At 43.8% G+C, this 19212-nt stretch overlaps 1 protein-coding gene across 1 annotated transcript in view; it reads left to right on the plus strand.

Annotated features, from left to right (window-relative positions):
* The first annotated feature begins 1494 nt into the window (after positions 1–1494).
* The window catches only part of LAMB4 (laminin subunit beta 4), a 100520-nt gene continuing 82802 nt past the window's right edge, over positions 1495–19212 (plus strand). Inside the window, exons 1-9 of the mRNA XM_007083039.3 lie at positions 1495–1528; positions 6459–6616; positions 10019–10154; positions 12635–12708; positions 13814–14002; positions 15225–15288; positions 15413–15627; positions 16688–16808; positions 17895–18083. Of these exons, the coding sequence (XP_007083101.2) occupies positions 1495–1528; positions 6459–6616; positions 10019–10154; positions 12635–12708; positions 13814–14002; positions 15225–15288; positions 15413–15627; positions 16688–16808; positions 17895–18083 (1180 nt within the window). The remainder of the gene's footprint in view (positions 1529–6458; positions 6617–10018; positions 10155–12634; positions 12709–13813; positions 14003–15224; positions 15289–15412; positions 15628–16687; positions 16809–17894; positions 18084–19212) is intronic.

The raw sequence follows: 19212 nt of genomic DNA on the forward strand, positions 1-19212 counted from the left end.
TTGTCAGGATGAACACTGGGTGTTTATATGTAAGTGATGAATCACTGGGTTCTATTCCTGAAATCAATACTACACTATATGATAACTCACATGAATTTAAATAAATAATAATGATGATGAGATATAACTTTTTGTTCTTTAAATTGACAAAGCTTTAAAAATTGCTAATACTCAGTGTTGGAAAGGGCTCAAGTCAGCAGCTGTTCTCATAGGCTGCTGGTAAGTGTGTACATTGGGATGAAATTTGCACATGGCAGTAACATCAACAACTTTACACACACACACACACACACACACACAGTATGCATATATGCATATATATGTACTCTTTATATGCATGCATATATGTTTGTATACACTCAGACACCCAAACACACACATGCTCTTTGAGCCTTTATTTCCACCCCATTTAATTTATTCTGGGGAATAATTAAGGATGTGAAGAAAGAGTTAGCAAAATTATTTACTACAGGAAAATATTAAAAACAAAGTACACATCAACCAATAGGGTATTTATTAAATAAATTCTAGTCCCTGCATTCAGATGAAGATAATTTAAGATACTGGTGCAAAAGAGTATTTTACCTTATTTCCACCCAACCCCTAAGGGGCATATATACTCCTGTCAATATTAGGCTTCCCCACACAGTGACTTGGGGGGCCCTCTATCTAGAAGGAATCTCCAAAGGGGGACACAAATTTGGTCTGTGGAAGCCCCCAGGTGATCCTGATGTCCCTCACTAGGTTGAATACTACTGATGTAAAATTGTATTTGTTGGTACAGAGAGATGTTTGGGATGCATTGATTAAAACAAGCATACAGTATGATATCATTTCTGAGAAATACTTTTATGCAAGGGGAACAGTATGGAAGAATGTATACCAAGATACTAACCACTTTTCCCTCGGTGGTAGTCCTACAGATAATAATTCCTTCACTTTGCCTGTCTGATTTTTCTATTTCTTCAATGATGACTACAGACTAATTGCATAATGAAACATTTTTTCTAAATAATAAGAGGACAAAAATCGATTAAAATAAAAATTTGCAGGGGGCACCTGGGTGGCTCAGTTGGTTAAGCACCTGGCACTTGATCTCAGCTCAGGTCTTGATCTTGTGAGTTCGGGCCCCACACTGGGCTCCATGCTGAGGGTGGAACCTACTTAAAAATAAATAAATAAATAAATAAATAAATAAATAAATAAAGTTAAAATATGCACAGGAAATTATATTTGTTTCACATTATTTCCTACAAACTATTGCATTCTCTGATTTCAAAAAATGGCAAATATTGGTAAAAATTTTATATACACTCTTATTTTGAAGGAATTGGGCACTGTAGATACTTTGTGTCTTCTTACTCAAGAACCATCAAATTTTCAAATCGTTGAAAATCGATGGCAATTATTGATTCTATCAGTGGCTGACTTTCACCTCCTTTTTTTTTTTTTTTTACCTAGAAAAATTGAATTTAATCATTTCCTGACAGAAGGATGCAATTTCCACTGACCTTTCTTTTACACCTTGGTGAGTATTAGTCGTCAAAATCCATTTTCCACTTGTATTGAATTGCTCTAAAATATTCAGTAAAAATATTTTAAAACCTATCCACCTCTTTTTTTCTGTACTACTATATATTTTCATGGTTTTTGTGCTGTATCATTGTGTCAAGCGACTAGACATGTCAACTCCCACATGTTTACTATCCACACATAGCTGTTTCGCTCCTCTTTCGTGGAATATAGTATTATCAGCAGATAATTAAGTAAATTTACTAAAGAAAGTAGACATGGTTTCAGATTCTTAATTTAAAAACATAATGCATTTTAATTTCTTTTTAATTTTTTTTTAATGTTTATTTTTAAGAGGGAGAGAGACACTGAGAGTGTGAGGTGGGGAGGGGCAGAGAGAGAGGGAGACACAGAATCCAAAGCAGGCTCCAGGCTCTGAGCTGTCAGCACAGAGCCTGACACGCGGCTCGAACCCATAAACCACGAGATCATGAGCTGAGCCGAAGTCGACGCTCAACCGACTGAGCCACCCAGGTGCCCCAATGCATTTTAATTTTTAAGCATAAATCTGTTTTGAATGTAGCACTTGTCCCAGTAACAAGACACAATTGCTTGTGAAGAATTTACAGGCAAAATTCCCTCTGACTAAGCAGCGGCTCTTTGCTAAACCCTCCATGCGTCTGCTGTCTTTAATAAGCTGAGAATAATTTACATTAGTCATCGAGAGGATGTTTCCAACAATTACTCTCTTTGATCCTGATTTTTCAATAACCGCCCTGCTTCTGGTTCCTAAGTACTAACTAAATTGCTTAGAATCTTCTCTCCAAAGATTCATGCTGAGTTTCTTCATGGCAGCAAACTTTAAGAATCTCATTTTCTAATTTTGCAATTCCCAAGCCCTGAGGCAATCTCCCCGTTAGATTTGCTGGTGATGGAGGAAAGAAGAATACCTCGAAATAGAAAATGCTCATTTGTTCTCTGCTGAAAATTCTCTGCCACCGAGAGGTGAGCCGCAAGCCAGTGGGAGCAGAGACTGGTGACACATTGTCCCCTAGGACAATGAAGCTTAGATCTGGCCTCAGATGGCCAGAGAAGAGTTGTTGCAATCTATATCTGCCTCGGATGCTCTCTTTGGAACTAAACTAGTGTTCAAAATCAGAAGCAGCTACTGAGAATCGCTGAATCTCCATTAGGATAACTTCCTCACACTTTGCCAAAATTCTAAACCATTGCACAGTGGCTCAGAGATTCCCTCCTCATTCAGGAGACCCTTCTCTCAGGATGAAAGCTTCAAAACTAAATTCACCTGGGCAGAACAAAGTCCTCACTGCAGTAGATCCTGAGTTTCTAAATGTAAACTTACTCTGATCTAGCCCAAATCTCTAGGGTCGCCTATGGTCAAACTACCACATCATGGTTACCATAATATATTACCATATATGGTTAATCCCATATCATCGGTTGAACATTTTCTGGTTTGTAGTTCAACCATAGGCATTTATATGAAAACTGGAGCCTATTGAAACACTTTGTCTTGCATTCTGACTAAGGAAGGTTAGGGAAAAGAATCCTAAAATGTGCATTGGCCCCAGGTTTTGGGAACTGGACACGAAGTACAAACCTTATCTAACATTCATTCTTTGTAAGTTTTCTTGCCCTTAATAAATAATGTGTGTTTGTGCATGTGTGTATATATGTGTGTTTACAGCCTCTAGAACTCTGAAGTGATCTCTAAAGTCTATGAAAACATCTCCTGGGTTTAAGAACATGAGAACGATGTTCTCAAGTTAGAGATTATATAATAATGGTTATTTCTACAAAATGATCCCTCACTTTACAGAACTTTTGCTGTACCTTTTCTTTAAATGACCAGGTCTCCTAAGTTGGTGTTTACTAAGATCATATCTTCAAGTTGTATGTCGTCTTTGAAGAATGCATTGATTCTCTAAAGACACAAGCATCTTTATTTTCTGAACCAATTCCAACTTGTTGCTGATGTGATAATCTGGCAGTTGAAAACTTCAACCCAGGAAGGGTACTGCTAAGGCTATCTGTGTTCAGGCATGAAGCTTTAACTGCTTAGGTTTCCAGCCACTTTGGGCCAAGTATTTGAGCCCAGAAATTCATATTTGCATTTAGAAAATTACATGAATAATAGTTCAATTTCCCTAAGTCCTGGGATACTTTTATTTCTGAAAAGTACACATCTGATCAAAACAAGTTAGGCCAAGTCGGGTTATAAAAACATGTTAGATCTCTAAGGCAGCAATTCCAATAAAAGGATTCAGGATGGAACTTGTCTAGAAGAATAAATCCCTGGAAGGGAAGTCTTAGCTAATCCACACATAGCATTAGCAGAGATTTTTATACCTGACTTGTTTTAAAAAGCCTCCGCCTACAGGAGCCCAAACTTCTGATTAGTTATTTATCTTACAGGTCAAGTCTAGGAAATAAAAGGAGATCTGGGTTTGGATTGTTGGGTGAATAAAAGGAAAAATCCATGTTAAGCAACTAGGACCATTTATTATACAATGAAATGAAAGTGTAGATGGAGCTCACTTTCATCACATATCTGTCTTCAAGGAGAAAGCAGAGCTGTCCCTTTGTTCTGGAATGATGGTAATTTTGCAATGAGAGCGAAGACCGAAAATTCCTTGTCCAAACAGGTATTTGGCAACCTGCGTGGAAGGAGACATTACGTATCATATTCTTAGCTGTAGAACTATGATCTGTTAATGCCTGATGCTAATCACAAAATGACCAGATGAATAGAATAGTTCATGTGGGGACTGTGCACATAAGAGAAAAAACATTACTTTTCAGTGGCTTATGGTTTTGGAGGGCACGTTGAAGGAAAGAGATCCATTAAATGTGAAAGAAGACCACAAAAAATTCTTAGAGTTTTACAATTGAGAAAGCTGGAGAAAAACAAGCTTCTTCCACAGTTGGGAGTAATTTTCCATCTTCTGCCCATCCCCCTCACTCCTGTCTGCTGGAATCCGCTGTGCTTGACATAAGTCTTCATGTCTCAAGGGTAAAGTATATAAGAACAGGTAGAGCGGGCTGTATGTGTGTGTGTGTGTGTGTGTGTGTGTGTGTGTGTGTGATGTTGGCGGGGGATTTACTTGGTTCACCATCTAGAGGCCGATGGGGTAATTTTGAAGGGACAGAGGAATCTTTGGGTTGTTCACTTTTTATTTTGAGATTACTGCAGGTTCTCATGTAGTTGTAGGAAATAATACAGAAAGATTCCCATATACCTTTCACCCAGTTTCCCTGGATGGTAACATCTTGCATGACAATAGTGTAATATCCCAATCAGGAAACTGACATTGTTATAGTCCTTGACCTTCTTCGGATTGCACCAGTTTTACATGCACGTGTGTGTGTGTGTGTGTGTGTGTGTGTGTGTGTGTGTGTGTGTGTATTTAATTCTATACAATTTTATTCATGTGGTCATCATCAAAATTAAAATCCTGAACAGCTCCATTACCCTCCAGGAGCCCTACTACTACCACCCTTTTATATCCGCACCTTCATCCCTACCTCCTAATCCCTGGCAGCCACAAATCTGTTCTCCATTTCTAAAATTTTGTCATTCAAGAAATGGGGTCATGTAGCGTATAACCATTTAAGATTGATTTTTTTCTGGGCTCCTGGGTGGCTCAGTTGGTTAAGCATCTGACTTAAGCTCAAGTCATGATCTTGTGGTCCTTGAATTCGAGCCCCGCATCAGGCTCTGTACTTTCAGATTCTGTGTCTCCCTCTCTCTATGTCCCTCCTCTGCTTGCACTCTGTCTCTCTGTGTCTTTGTCTCTCTCCTTCTCTCTCTCTCAAAAATAAATAAAACATTTAAAAAAATTTAAAGATTGGGTTTTTTCCACTCAGTGTAATTCACAAGGTTTTAATTTTGATGAGGTCCAATTTACCAATTTTTCCCTTTTATGGATCATGTTCTTATTGTCAGTCCTGAAATTCTTCACCCCGTCCAAAGTCTCAAAGACTTGCTCCTATGTGTTATAAGAGTTTTATAGCTTTACAGTTTTATATTTTACATTGAAGTCCATGACCCATTTTGTGTTAATATTTGTATAAGGTGTGAGGTTTCGGTTATGGTTCATTTTTTTTGTCTATGGATTTCCAGTTACTTGAAAGTAGCCTTTCTCCATGGACCTGCCTTTGCACCTCAGAATGAGTTGGGCATATTTGTGTGGGTCTGGGACTCCCGAGGGGGCACGATCTGTTCCGTGGTGAATCTGAACCCAACAATCCAGGTTTTAAAGGAGGTCAATTGAATCTATGTGTTTTAAGAGAAAGTTATTTCCCAAGGATTTCCTAAATTCTCCAGTTGAGTTTGTACTGGTTAGAACAATAGGTAGAAGAGGCCACATTGAGATTTTCTTTCCTCAGGTCTGTGCATTAGTCTTTGTTATTTGCCCTAAGATGACACATAGAGAATTTCTAGTATATGGGGCTATCTTGGATCAGGCTTCCTAGATGCAGAGCCTGATGCATGGGTTTGTGTTATTGAGGGAGGGCTCTGAGCAGTAAGAGACTAAGGAAAGTGGAGACAGGATGTGGTCCTAGCTAGAGTCTGGCTTCAATCTCCTCCCCCATCCAAAATGTTCTGAGCATAAATTGCACCACACAGTTGATCCCAGGCTGAGGCAATGGTGCCACAGCCTTTTGAACTGTGTCCCCATCAGTCACTGGCTATGGACTGGCCCAGGTGGGGACGTGAATGCAGAAGGTATCACCTCCCAGGCTGAGAGATTTCCATTAGACCAAGAGCACCAACAGCATCCACAACTGGATGGTCTTAATGATCAAGAAAACTGGCTTTAAAAATAAATGGGCTATTAACTTCCCAACTTAACCAGTTGTTTCTTTAAGCCTTCTGCTACCCGTAGACTGCCTTCTAAGTAGCTGTGTCTGTTATGTTCAAGGGTTGCTCAGTTTCACGAAAGCCCAAGATAAATGTCACAGGAGCGCCTGTCATCCTACCACTGGCGATCTCCTGGTGGGTCGCAGCGCACAGCTCACGGCTTCTTCTACCTGCGGGCTGGATGGACCCCAGAAATACTGCATCCTCAGCTACCTTGAGGTGGGTTGGTCCTTTGTTTATTTGTTGGGACATTATTGAGTCGATGACATAGATTTTTCCAAGCATGGCGGGGGCCAGCCAGGCAACATAAAAGGAGGACACATCACTCTTTCCTGAATATCAGAGGCACAGGTGATTCAATTCCTAGTCCAAGAAACCTTGATTAATCAGAAAATAGGGAAGATCTGCCACATCTATTTCTTGTTACCTTTAGAATTGGACAGAAGAGCCTCTTTGGTTCCGTCTTCGAAGGGAAGTACTCTAAAATGTACTATTCTACTTAGCCACAGGAGGAACTCGCAGGGAGTGAATTCAATTGACCCAGCAGTGAAGAGGGACGATCCCTCAGGGTCTCAAGGCCGTTATACTGAATGTGGGTTCTCACTGTCCTGCGTTAGGTGGGGGATGGGGGGGGTGTGAACTTTGAATTGATTGCATGCCAGCCTCACAAAACCACTTGGAAATTGTCTTGTCTAAAAACCGTAAGATCCCAGTGTCAACAGATTTGGGGGCCTTTTTTCTTTCCCTTAAAGACCAGTTTTAGAAAAGGATCAGCTGCTTTATAGTTTTTTTCTTCTCCGTGCTCGGGGACCTGAACAAGCATCCAAGGTCATTTGAGTATCATACCTGCTGAAAAGCCCAAGGCAATCACGTCAACCCCTTAAATCAGAGGATGTGCAGGCGGGACGTTGGACGGAAGCCCGATGTTAGAGGCCCAGGCTTTTCCACGTATTGTTCATTTAAAGCAACTCCTCGAGGTCTCTGGGAAATGCTTTGGATTCTAATTGGTTTCTAGTAAAAGAGGATGATTATAAATAAGTGAAGACAATACCTGAGGGCTTAGCACTGTTCTAAGTTTGGGAAGTACTTGTGTAAGAAAGCAACTTCTCTGTGTGTGCAAGGAAATGACACTGTAGACGTTTTGTTCAACTCTAGGCCAGGTGGGATGTGGCACCCTACAAGTGACTTTCCAATTCCGGGTCCTCTGGACAAAGAAACGTTTCTAAACTCTAATATTAGATACTTTCCAACACTGGCATTACCCTTCTAGTTCTTAAACCACTGACATTTGCGTACTGTTGTCCCAGCCAACTCATGACCTACTCTGGCAATGATTAGGAGTTAATATTCCTGTCTTCACCACCCAAAATAGAAGTAAATCAAACTTCAAGGTTTCTTTTGTCTCAAGAATCCCAGAAATCTTAAACTCCTAGACCTGGGGGAAAAAAATCTCAAGATATCTTCAGGCTGACAAAGTGTTACAGGTAGGGCTATAAGTCTCAGTCTACTTAAACATTTGCGTGTCATGAAGGAGGACTTGTTTCCCCATGATTATCTAAAAAATTGCTACCAAGCAACACATTCTCCTCGGAAGCTTCAAATCAACATTGACCCGTAGTGTTACCCAAGTTGGGACTTCCACATCTCATCATCACAAACAAGCATCCCCAGTCAGGCTCGCCAAAGACTATGCTTCTAAGATATTGACAGTAAAGTGTTTCCCCCAGTAATTTCCATAGTAATACTGGACATCTTTTGAAGGCTTGACACCTTTTGGTGGAATCGTAAAGCTTCTGCTGCTCTTTTAGGGGCAAGTCTGGGGCAAGCCTCCCCATATGCAGAACAGATCTCACTTCCATTGCTCCTTAATTTTGAAAGGGCATTTTTTTTTTTCGGGTATAAGACTTATGGTGGCCAGTGTTTCTAAAAAGATTATATGGATCTCTTGAAAGGCTGGTCTACTTTGACAGACTCTAGCTGAAATAGTTCTCAAAATCACCATGCATTAATTTGGCAAATTTTATCCAGCATCTACAATGTGTGAGACACTGTTCTAGGTCAGGAGGATGTGGCCTTATACAAAACAAAGTCCCATGGGGCACCTGGGTGGCTCTGTTGGTTGGACGGCCGACTTCAGCTCCAGTCATGATCTCATAGCTCATGCGTTTGAGCCCCCCCATCGGGCTCTGTACTGACAGCTCAGAGCCTGGAGCCTGCTTTGGATTCTGTGTCTCCCTCTCTCTCTGCCCCTGCCCTGCTCATGCTCTGTCTCTCAAAAATAAATAAACGTTAAGAAAAAATTTTTAAAAAACAACAAAGTCCCACCCTCATTGGACTTAAATTCTACTGATGGAGACAGACAATAACCCAACAACTATATAATATAGTCTCAAGTGGTGATAACGGCTTACAAGATATTATAAAGCAGGGTAAGGCATAGAGAGTGGTAGAGGCCATAAGGAGGTGGTGATATTTTAAGTAGAAGTCTCTCTGAGAGGATGGCCTTTAAACAGAGACCCAGAAGAAGGGAAGGAGCAAGAGATAGGAATATTTGAGGGTTGGAGGAGAGGGGAGCAGAGAATAGCTCGTGTCAAGATGGCAAGGCAATAGAGTTCCCGGTGAACTCAGGGAAGAGCAAGGAGTGAGTGTAGCTAGAATTGAGTGAATCAAGGGAAGACTCGTGGAAGGAAAGGCAAAGAGATGGTCCTGGTCAGGTTGTATAGCCCTTGTAAGCAACGATCCGGATGTCAAATCGGTTTGCTGAACACCTACTGGCGCATCTGTTATAGTCAACTTCCAGTATGGAGGATTATAATAAACAGTCCCCACTTCCTGGAAGTTTTGCAAAAAAAATGCTCCTCCGGGGTCCCGCAAGTAGTAGTAGCCAGGAACAACTGTGCAAGCCATTGGAAGTCCTTTGGGAGTCTTTGGGGATTTCCTTGGGGGCTTTAAGTAAGTACGGCCACAAATGGGTGCATTAAACTAGGCAAACTCAAAGGCCACTCTTGGCTGTTGCAACCTTGGAAAGTCCATTCCAAGTAAAGTAATTCCAATTCACTAAGACCTTCCAGTCTGGAAGACAAGAGGGCAGGCCTCTCTGTTACAAGTATAATGAGAATCTTTTACAACATCCACATGGCGGTGATGGAGAGGTTTTAGTCATGGAACTTTTTCTACCAAAAACTATGTCTGAGAGAGAAAAAAAGGATGGTTGCAGATAACGTGGTGGCCGAGTGTTGCATTAGTTTCTTGCCAAATATTTGTTTTTGACTACAGAAAGTAATCCCTACTCGAAGAACATATCCTGATTACTTCTCTATGGTTTAACATAACCTCCAGGTCATCTGCCTCTTGTGCAAGACAAAAATTAGTTCCGCATAAGTTTGCATTTTTGCCCCCAATGTACAAATTCATAAAATTTCTAGGTCGTAATTTTTATTTTGTCTGTTATTGTATTTAAGCACCTATTGATGGAAAAAATGATGTCCTGTTATTTCCTCTGCTTTTTATTTTTAGCCAGATTGAAAGACAAATATAGTAAGTACAGCTTGTTTTCAAATTGATATCAACAATAAGTAATTATGGGTCTTTATTTTTTACTGAAATGATGGTCTTTTCCAGGGGGAACAAAAATGTTTCATCTGTGACTCCAGATCTCCCTATGACCCGTACACGCGATCCCAGAGCCACACCATTGAGAATGTCATTACAAGTTTTGAACCAGGGAGAGACAAGAAATGGTGGCAAGCTGAAAACGGTATGACCGAGTTCCTTTCCAGATTATCCATTTCTTTACGTTTTTAATCCAATATCTTTCTGTACGATCTTAACAATTTCACAGCAAGGAGTGATACTGGAATGGAAAAGTATCCCCTAGCACTGTTAAAGCCTGTATAAGAACAAACTTTATTTTCATTTCAGGAGAGATTATTTTCCTTCAGAGAAATCCAAGTGTATTTTAAGCACATAACCCTGAAAGCTTCACGCATTAACCCTAATATGAAACACACTCCTGTAAATGGAATTAACACCGCCAGGGGAAATCTGAGAGTTTCCACCCTGTACTTTGTCCCTCGGCAATACATGCAGGAGAGAGGAAAAGAGCATTTCATTTCTTGCTGCAAGCCAAATATTTTCATATAAAAATTGAATTGAAAGGATAGTTGGCTACTGGCTGACGTTCTTTTCTGCCTGGATTTATGCCCTTCTCTGCTCATGAACAATTGTGATTTTGAAACTCACATCGGCCCTGACCATCCATATTTCCTAGGTGCCCTGACCAGGTCCCAACTGGGGATGCCTCCAAACTCAGGCGTGGGCCTTACGTGCTTGAATGAATGTAGGCTGACTCACCCATGACAGCTCCCCTGCAGCACCAATCTGGAACCCTCACCCCACAAGATGATTCCCTTTGTTGCATCTCTATATGTTGTACCTGGGCTACAATCCCTCTATTCTCTTCAGATGCCTAAACCTATTTCCCTCAGGGGGTCCTAGACCATTAGGGAAGTGTGGGAATTGTCAGAATATATAGGATCGTAACATATGAGGCAAGCAGAATATGAGGCTATTTTCCTATGCCTTCCATTGGACAAGCACGATTGGTGTGTCTACTAAAATGCCAATTCATGTTGGATCCTAATCCTGAATCTCTAGTTGGGCCCTCCTTAGTGCATGTATGCGATGCCTTTGCAGGAGCCACCTGCCTTCGCTCAGGCCATTTTTGCTTAGCAGCAGTTTTAACCCACATGTCCAGCATTTGCTGCACATAGCCTCACAGGAGCGCCCCTCCACCAAAGCGGATCACATAAAATAAGGGTTCTCAGCCAAGAACTTTTGAGAGGGGAAAGGCGATCTCCTTTCCAGAAAGGGTGAGGGACCCTTGACCCGGAGCCAGGGATGGGGCTCCCCTCTCAGCGGCGAACCCTCCCAAGTGATGCACCCACAAATAAAACTGCCTCCGGTTCATGCAGCCCGGTTACTGACTGCTCTCAGAGCTGCTGTCCAGTATGGGAGGGAGCCCAACGCCACATGCGCTACCGGGCACTTAAAACACGGCTAACCCATGGGGCGCCTGGGTGGCTCAGTCAGTTGAGCGTCTGACTTCAGCTCAGGTCACGATCTCGCGGTCCGTGAGTTCGAGCCCCGCGTCAGGCTCTGGGCTGATGGCTCAGAGCCTGGAGCCTGCTTCCGATTCTGTGTCTCCCTCTCTCTCTGCCCCTCCCCCATTCATGCTCTGTCTCTCTCTGTCTCAAAAATAAATAAACATTAAAAAAAAATTAAAAAAAAAAAACACATGGCTAACCCACACTGAGATGTGACATCGGTATAAAACCATTCCAGGTTTCTAAGGCTTACTTTGGAAAAAAAATAGGCATTGGTAGTAGCAAAATAAAACATTAGTAATTTTTTAAAATATTGAGTACATGTTGAAATGAGATGGTTTTTGGTATATGGGGTTAAAAATATTAAAAGTCGTTTCACCTGCTTGCTTTTACATCTTTTAAATGTGGCTGCTAGGAAATTTGAAATGACACAGGTGGCTCGTATTCTGTTCCTATGGGACAGTGCCACTCTAGAGCGATCGGGGCTTCCTCGTGTCCAGCTTAGAGCCGGTCTTGCACATCCAGGCTGGAGGTGAATGGCAGCTAGCTCTCTCAGGATAGGACTTTCTTCTCCTCAGCCCCAGAGGAGCTGCAGATTCTCACTCCCAGGGGAATATTCCAGGCTGTGTCTTACGCTAAGTGACAATAGAACTAGTCCGAGTGGTTATCAAGCAGATGCTGGAAGAAAGGATGCTTCGATGTTTACCATGCACCGGTTTCCCAGCGCACCTTTACGCACGTGCGCAGTCAGGTTGTTCAAGGAAATGTTCAAGTTCAAGGAAATGAGCTCCCTCCCCGCCAAGTGGTGGCACTTGCTGCTTAGGACCTATGGGAAATGGGTGAACTTCCTTGGTGGTAGGTAACACTGCCACACAGTGGCCGTGTGCACCGCCACCATAACATGCATGTGGGCACAGTCCGAGTAAAACCTGTACCGCTCTCAGATAGACCTTCTCCTGGGTGTGCAGTGTTCTGGGAAACCACTGTAAAAGACGAGGAAAGAGTGTTGATCCCCAGCCATGTAATTTCACACGTTTTTATTTTTTACAGACAAGCCACAGTGAAGGATTAAATAGGGGTAAATAGGGGTCTCTCAAAATCACTGATTCCTTCTTTCTGGATTTTTCTTCAGGTCTTGATCATGTCAGCATCAGATTGGACCTAGAGGCATTATTTCAGTTCAGCCACCTTATTCTGACTTTTAAGGTACAGATGTGTGGGCTTGTCACCCCTTTTATCTACCTACCAAGTGCTGGGCTTACCCAGGATTTCACTTCCTTGCTTCTGGGTAGAGCACAAAATCTCTACTCGAACTTTGTGCAGAATTTGACTCTTTGTTCCTGAGTGGAAAACAAAACAAGTAAAAACTCTACTGCTCATTAATTAATAACTTATATGGTTAACAGAGGAAAGGAAGGAAGGAAGGAAGGAAGGAAGGAAGGAAGGAAGGAAGGAAGGGAGGAAATCTTACAAGATACAGCAAAGAGGAAAATTCCAAAGCCTAGGGTGAGAGGGACCACAAGAGCTAGAAAAATGATTTTCAGGAGAAAAAAAAAAAAGCAGAAACTGGACATTATTTTGGGAACCATGGAAAGATTGTGATCAAAAGAGGCAGAAAAATGAAAGGGTCTTTACTAAGGATAGTTAGATGCCAGAGAAATCCTGCGCTGTAGTTATTCTCAAATATTTCATCAAAATTCTAATTTTGTTGTCAGCCCGGAAGCTGAGTTACAGTAAAAAAATAAATAAAATGAAAAATGAAAAAAAACCCACAAGTCTTTGGCCTCAAAGAGCTCACAGTCTAGTCAAGGATACAAACATATATAGAAATTTAAGATCATAATACAAAATTGTCAGTGCGGGAACCGACATACAATCACAATGCTGATAGTTTCCTTGATGAGGCTAACGCTGCTGTAAGAAATCAGAAAAAGCTTCACGGTAGATTCTGGAGGATGTGTAAGAGTTTGCCAGAGAAAGGGGTTCTTCTAGTCAAAGAAAACCACATACAAATTGCTGTAACATATCAGTTACACTGACTTTTTAAAAATTGATATGCTCTCCTTTGATGAATAATTCACACAGCCCATACACAGTTTTCAAATGGAACCAGATTCGAGGCAAAGTATGTGCTCGGGATTGCTCGCCCACCGACTGGAGAGAGATTTCTGTGTGTTCATTGCATAACGGATTTCAAGAGATACAAATAAAGTTTGAAAAACTGAGATTTGGGAATACAAATATTCAGTCTGCAGTGGATAATGAAATCTGCCTTTGCGAAGCATTACAAGTTTCCCTCCCGTTTTCCTAGACTTTTCGGCCTGCTGCAATGTTAGTCGAACGCTCCACAGACTATGGACACACCTGGAAAGTGCTCAAATATTTTGCAAAAGACTGTGCTGCTTCCTTTCCCAATATCACTTCTGGCCAGGCCCAGGGAGTGGGAGACCTTGTCTGTGACTCCAAATATTCAGATATTGAACCCTCATCTGGTGGAGAGGTAGCATTTCCTTTCTTGGATTTCTCAGATAGAGGTTACACCATTTTTTTTTTTCTAATGCGGTTCATTTAAATGAAAACAATTTAGGTAGTGTTTACTGAAATATAACTTGAGTTCTGTTACTTTTGTTTTAGAGAAAGCGTGAGCAGGAGAAAGGGGTGGGGGGGGAGAGAAAGAGAGAGAGAAAGAGTGGGGAGAGAGAGAATTTCAAGCAGGCTCCACACTCAACACAGAGTCCGACATGGGACTCAATCCCACGACCCTGGGATCATGACCTGAGCCGAAGTCAAGAGTCAGATGCTCAACTGACTGAGCCACCCATGGGCCTCTAGCTGTTGGTTTTTAAAGCATGAACGTGTTTAAATTGAAATGAGTCCTGAATTAATTTCAAACTCAGATAAATAGTAAGCATCTTACAAGCAATACTCCTGCATGAGAGATTACATCTCTCATTACATCACCTGCTGAGGGTGAGTGGGGACTAAGACCCAGCCTGGGCACTAGGACACAGGACACCCAGAGGGAGGAGCATCTGTTTCTAGCCCTTGCTACATAGCTGTGTTATCTCATGGCTGTGTGCCATAGCTGTGTTATCTCATGCTCTGTAAACCACCACCCAGGCGGGATCTGCCAGGACCTTCCTCTGAGCAAAGCGGGTGACAGGCAGAAGGGCAGGGTAGGAGCGGGGTTGGGAGGTATGACTCTTATCAGGCAGAGTGAAAGGATTGGTGGCAGAAGGTGTCTCTGGAATCCCCGGCCAGATCCAGTTGATGACCTACTGGATTGTGACCCCGTCCTTCCCTCCCAGCCCCAGTGCTATCACCTACATGGACCATGGGGGCATAAAGAACCAGAATGACTAAGACGTTTGATTCGTTTCCATGTTGGCCCTTTTATTCACAAGAGAACCCAAATAATAATCTGTATCCTACGCCAGCTGGGAGGCAATGGCTCAGCCTTTTCGTGAGGTCAGGATCTCTTCTTTAAGAGTATACTCTTTAAGAGTTACTCTTTAAGAGTAACAGGGCGCCCAGGTGGCTCCACTGGTCGAGCATTCAACTTTTGATTTCAGCTCAGGTCTTGATCACAGGGTCATGAGTTTGGGCCCTCTGTTGGGCTCCATGCTGGGTGTGAAGCCTACTTAAAAAAAAAAAAAAAAAAGTATATTTCACAATGCTGTTTTGGGTGAAATGCTACACATTTACCTGCATTTGTTTTGCAGGTCGTTTTAAAGGTTTTGGATCCCAGGTTTGAAATAGAAAACCCCTACAGCCCCTACATCCAGGGTATGAGATACTCTCTATTCTTGCACAAATTCTTTTTCTAAAATTCTGTGTTGGGGGCATCCCTTTTCATTGCATGTCCATAGCCCATGAAGTGTGCTTTCCTTTGCTGTTATCATTTCTCCAGACCTTGTGACATTAACAAACCTGAGGATCAACTTCACCAAACTCCACACCCTGGGGGACACCTTGCTTGGAAGGAGGGAAAACGGTTCTCTGGATAACTACTACTATGCTCTGTCCAACATGGTGGTTGGGGGCAGCTGTTTTTGCCACGGCCACGCTAGCCAATGCATCCCCGTGCAGAAAGTGCGGGGAGATGTTTTCAGCCCTCCTGGAATGGTAAGTCACTGATCGATCCCAGAGGGCAGCTGGCTCTCTTCCCTTTCCTTCGCGGCACTGGTGCCGAATGTGGATCAGAGCCTCTCCATGGGGATCCATAGTCGAAGTGACAGCTCTGTGTTGGGGCAGGGATCATTCAACCCGCAGTTCTGCGGTCTCCGCCCCAGATGACTCCATGAGCAACATTTCTCATCTGTGAGCTCAGGGTAGCCCGTCGTGCTCCCTTCTTGTTTATTTGCTTTTTAGGGAATGGAGCTTTAGTGGTGAGGACCCTGTTTCGCGTGCATTCTCCCACAAAAATTTCTCAAAGGTCTCTCGTGCGAGAGAGGGTGTACTCCATGCCGGGGTGTCCGAGGGATGCCTGCCACTGTAGAAATTGTCACTCCAAGTAGCACTCTTGTGCCGGGAATGGCTGTTCCTGGTGTTGATCTCTTCCATCCCTGGGACGAGTCTTAAAAGAGCGATGCGGTGGAAGAAATGCCTGTTTGCGCAGAGTCCTGAGGGTGTGTCTACTACATAATTTTAAACTATGAGCCACAAGCAGACAAGGCTGGATGCCGAAACTCTGCACCTTCCCTGTCAGCCAGCTCCTATTTCCCTGGAAGTACAAGTTTCTGTCTTTGAACTTGGGTATACAGTGCATTTTGTGGACAAACCAAGAGAATCATACGCTTTGCTCCAGGTTCTTTCTGTTTTCTAATTCCCTCTTTCCCTTAACCACCCTTCCCCCCCCTTCTCTCTCTCTCTCTCTCTCTCTCTCTCCCTCCCTCTCCCTCTCCCTCCCTCCCTCCCCCTCCCTGTCTTTCCCTCTCTCTGCCCCCCCCCCGATCCTGTCTCTCATTGTGTGTTGCCCTGAAACTAGAATTCAGAAATGCCAAAGAAAATGTAGATGGTTCCCGAACATCTTAAACTTTTTCCAAACGTGGAAGTTGGTTAAGCAGATAATAGAAGGTAGACAAGGAAAAGGTAAGACCCGAAGAGGCATCTGGCATGGTATTGCCTTTTCCACCTCGAGAACCCCAGCGTCCTCAGAGCAAAGCCCTCTTTTCACACCACGCAGGTTCACGGCCGGTGTGTCTGTCAGCACAATACAGATGGCCCGAACTGTGAGAGGTGCAAGGGCTTCTTCCAGGACGTTCCGTGGAGGCCGGCAGCAGGCCTCCAGGACAGCGTGTGCAGAGGTACGTGGGGAAGGTTCTCAGCCTGTGTCCTTAAGCTCGAACAACATCGAGTTCATTTCAGTGGAGCTGTGGGCATCAGAGGCCGCAAACTTGTGGCTCCCAGCTCCAATCGTGGGATATCCTAATGTGTCCCATTACCTCCCATAGAAGAATACCAACTTCTCAGACCCTCACACCACAAAAGGCACGTTAATTCACAAAACGAAACCATCCGCGTGTTGTGTGGTCCCTTCCCTGAGGAGGGGCAGAGCCATGTAACAGCAACATCAGCGGGGACTAGATTTGGTACAGAGATCCCTACCCTTTTCCTGAAGAATCACCCATTCCGTGAACGGAGCCTTAAACACATGTCAGAGGATAGGAGAGGTGAGGACTGGGACAAACTTTGACAGGCTATTGTAGCTTTTATAAAATATTTAGGCTAATAAGGTAGAGGGTTCTTTGGCAATGCGTTTGCTGCCTCTGAATTTTGAGGAAAGTCCATACAAACTTGTTACTCAGCTTCTTTTCCCAGACTGGGGGAATATGGGATTGGGGCAGTGAGAGGTGAGTGGAAGAGGTCTCTAAAAAACGTCCCATCCAGGGGAGTCCCAGTGTGCGAGACCCAGCAAAACAGAGCCTAAGATTTTGCTGTTTACAGGGAAACCCCAACAAGGCACACAGCACAGACTTCACCACCAAGGCAAACAATAAAGTTCTCCAAGCAATAAAGCTGCACTCTAGGGCTCCCAGATCACCCAAATGATTTACTTTTGTTTACCTGATTGTAAAAAATATAGATAGACAGACAGACAGATAGATAGATAGATGTGAGTAGAATCAGAGTACTATCAGTGTGTGTGTGTGTGTGTGTGTGTGTGTGTGTATTCTGTGTGTGTGTATATATATATATACACACACACATATATATACACAGAATAAGAGTACTAGAAAGATCCTTCGAAAGCACCTGCTTTAATCCTCATGTACTTGGTATATTTCTAACAAGTCGGCGGAGCACTGAGGCTGCAGTGATTTGTGCCCAAACAGCTGCCTGGTGGTCCCCCAGACCTTGGCCAGTCTCTCCTAACCCCTCTCCTTCCTCAGCTTGTCGCTGCAACAGCCACTCGGACCGCTGTCACTTCGACATGACCGCGTACCTGGCGAGCGGCGGCCGCAGCGGGGGTGTGTGCGAGGACTGCCAGCACCACACCGAGGGACAGCACTGTGACCGCTGCAGACCCCTCTTCTACAGGGACCCGCTCAGGGCCATGTCCGATCCTTACGCGTGCATCCGTGAGTCCCCGGCCTCTGGCCTGTCTCTTCCACACGTGTGAGGCCGACGGAGAGGTCTCGCTTGGGCTGCAGGCACCTCCCGCCCCCACTCGGTTTAGCAGCATTTAGGGGCCTGGGGGGGGGCAGTCTGAAAAAGCACTGGGTTCTGAGAGCTTTCCTTTCTCACGACAGGTTGGGCCAAATAATCCGGGTCCATCCCGCAGCCCCGTGTGGGTGGCCGACACTGGTGAATCAGGAAACTATTCCGGATTCAGCCAGCAGGAGGCGGGTGGTTCAGGAGGTGCTGCAGACACCTGAGTGTCCTGTAGGTCCCCTGGGGGAAGTAGCTGAGCATGGGAGACCCGACTCACTCTGGCCCACTCCACTTCGGATGTTTCAACTTTGCCACGGTGCCAAAGCAATGGGCATTTAGTAGAAACCTGCTTAGAATTTTGAACTCGGATCTTTTCCCAGGCCAACCCATACGCAGATGATCCTCTTTCCCAATGCTGGGCCAGGTAGCTAGGGACAGTTCCCAGTCAGACCCCTGGTCAGGAGCCTCAGCAACCCATACGCTTGCAACCATTCTGGGGGCGCCTGGGTGGCTCAGTCGGTTAAGCTTCCAACTTCCGCTCAGGTCGTGATCTCGCAGGGTTCGTGGCTTCAAGCCCCGCATCGGGCTCTGTGCTGACAGCTCAGGGCCTGGAACGTGCTTCAAAGTCTGTGTCTCCCTCTCTCTCTGCCCCTCCCCCACTCATACTCTGTCTCTCTCTCTCTCAAAAATAAACATTTGGGGAAAAAAATCACTTAAAAAAACCAACCATTCTGGGCCCATACAACAAGTTTTCACTATCAGTGCAGTATTCAGGAAATTACATGAGACATTCAACACTTTACTGTAAGACAGGCTGTGTGTAGGAAGATTTTGCCCAACTGTCAGCCAGCGTAAGTGTTGTCAGCGAGATTAAGGTAGCCGAGGCTGAGCTGTGATGTTCGGTAGGTTAGATGTATTAAGTATATTTTCAACTTAGGAAATTATCAGCTTCCGATGGGTTTATCAGAGTCTCGCCTTAAGGAGAAGGTCTGTAGTGAAATGGGCTACATTTGACCGGCTGTAGACAATTCATCTTTGCTGAGAAGACACATAAGC

The sequence above is a fragment of the Panthera tigris genome, chromosome A2, assembly GCF_018350195.1.
Source record: "Panthera tigris isolate Pti1 chromosome A2, P.tigris_Pti1_mat1.1, whole genome shotgun sequence".
Taxonomy (NCBI): domain Eukaryota; kingdom Metazoa; phylum Chordata; class Mammalia; order Carnivora; family Felidae; genus Panthera; species Panthera tigris.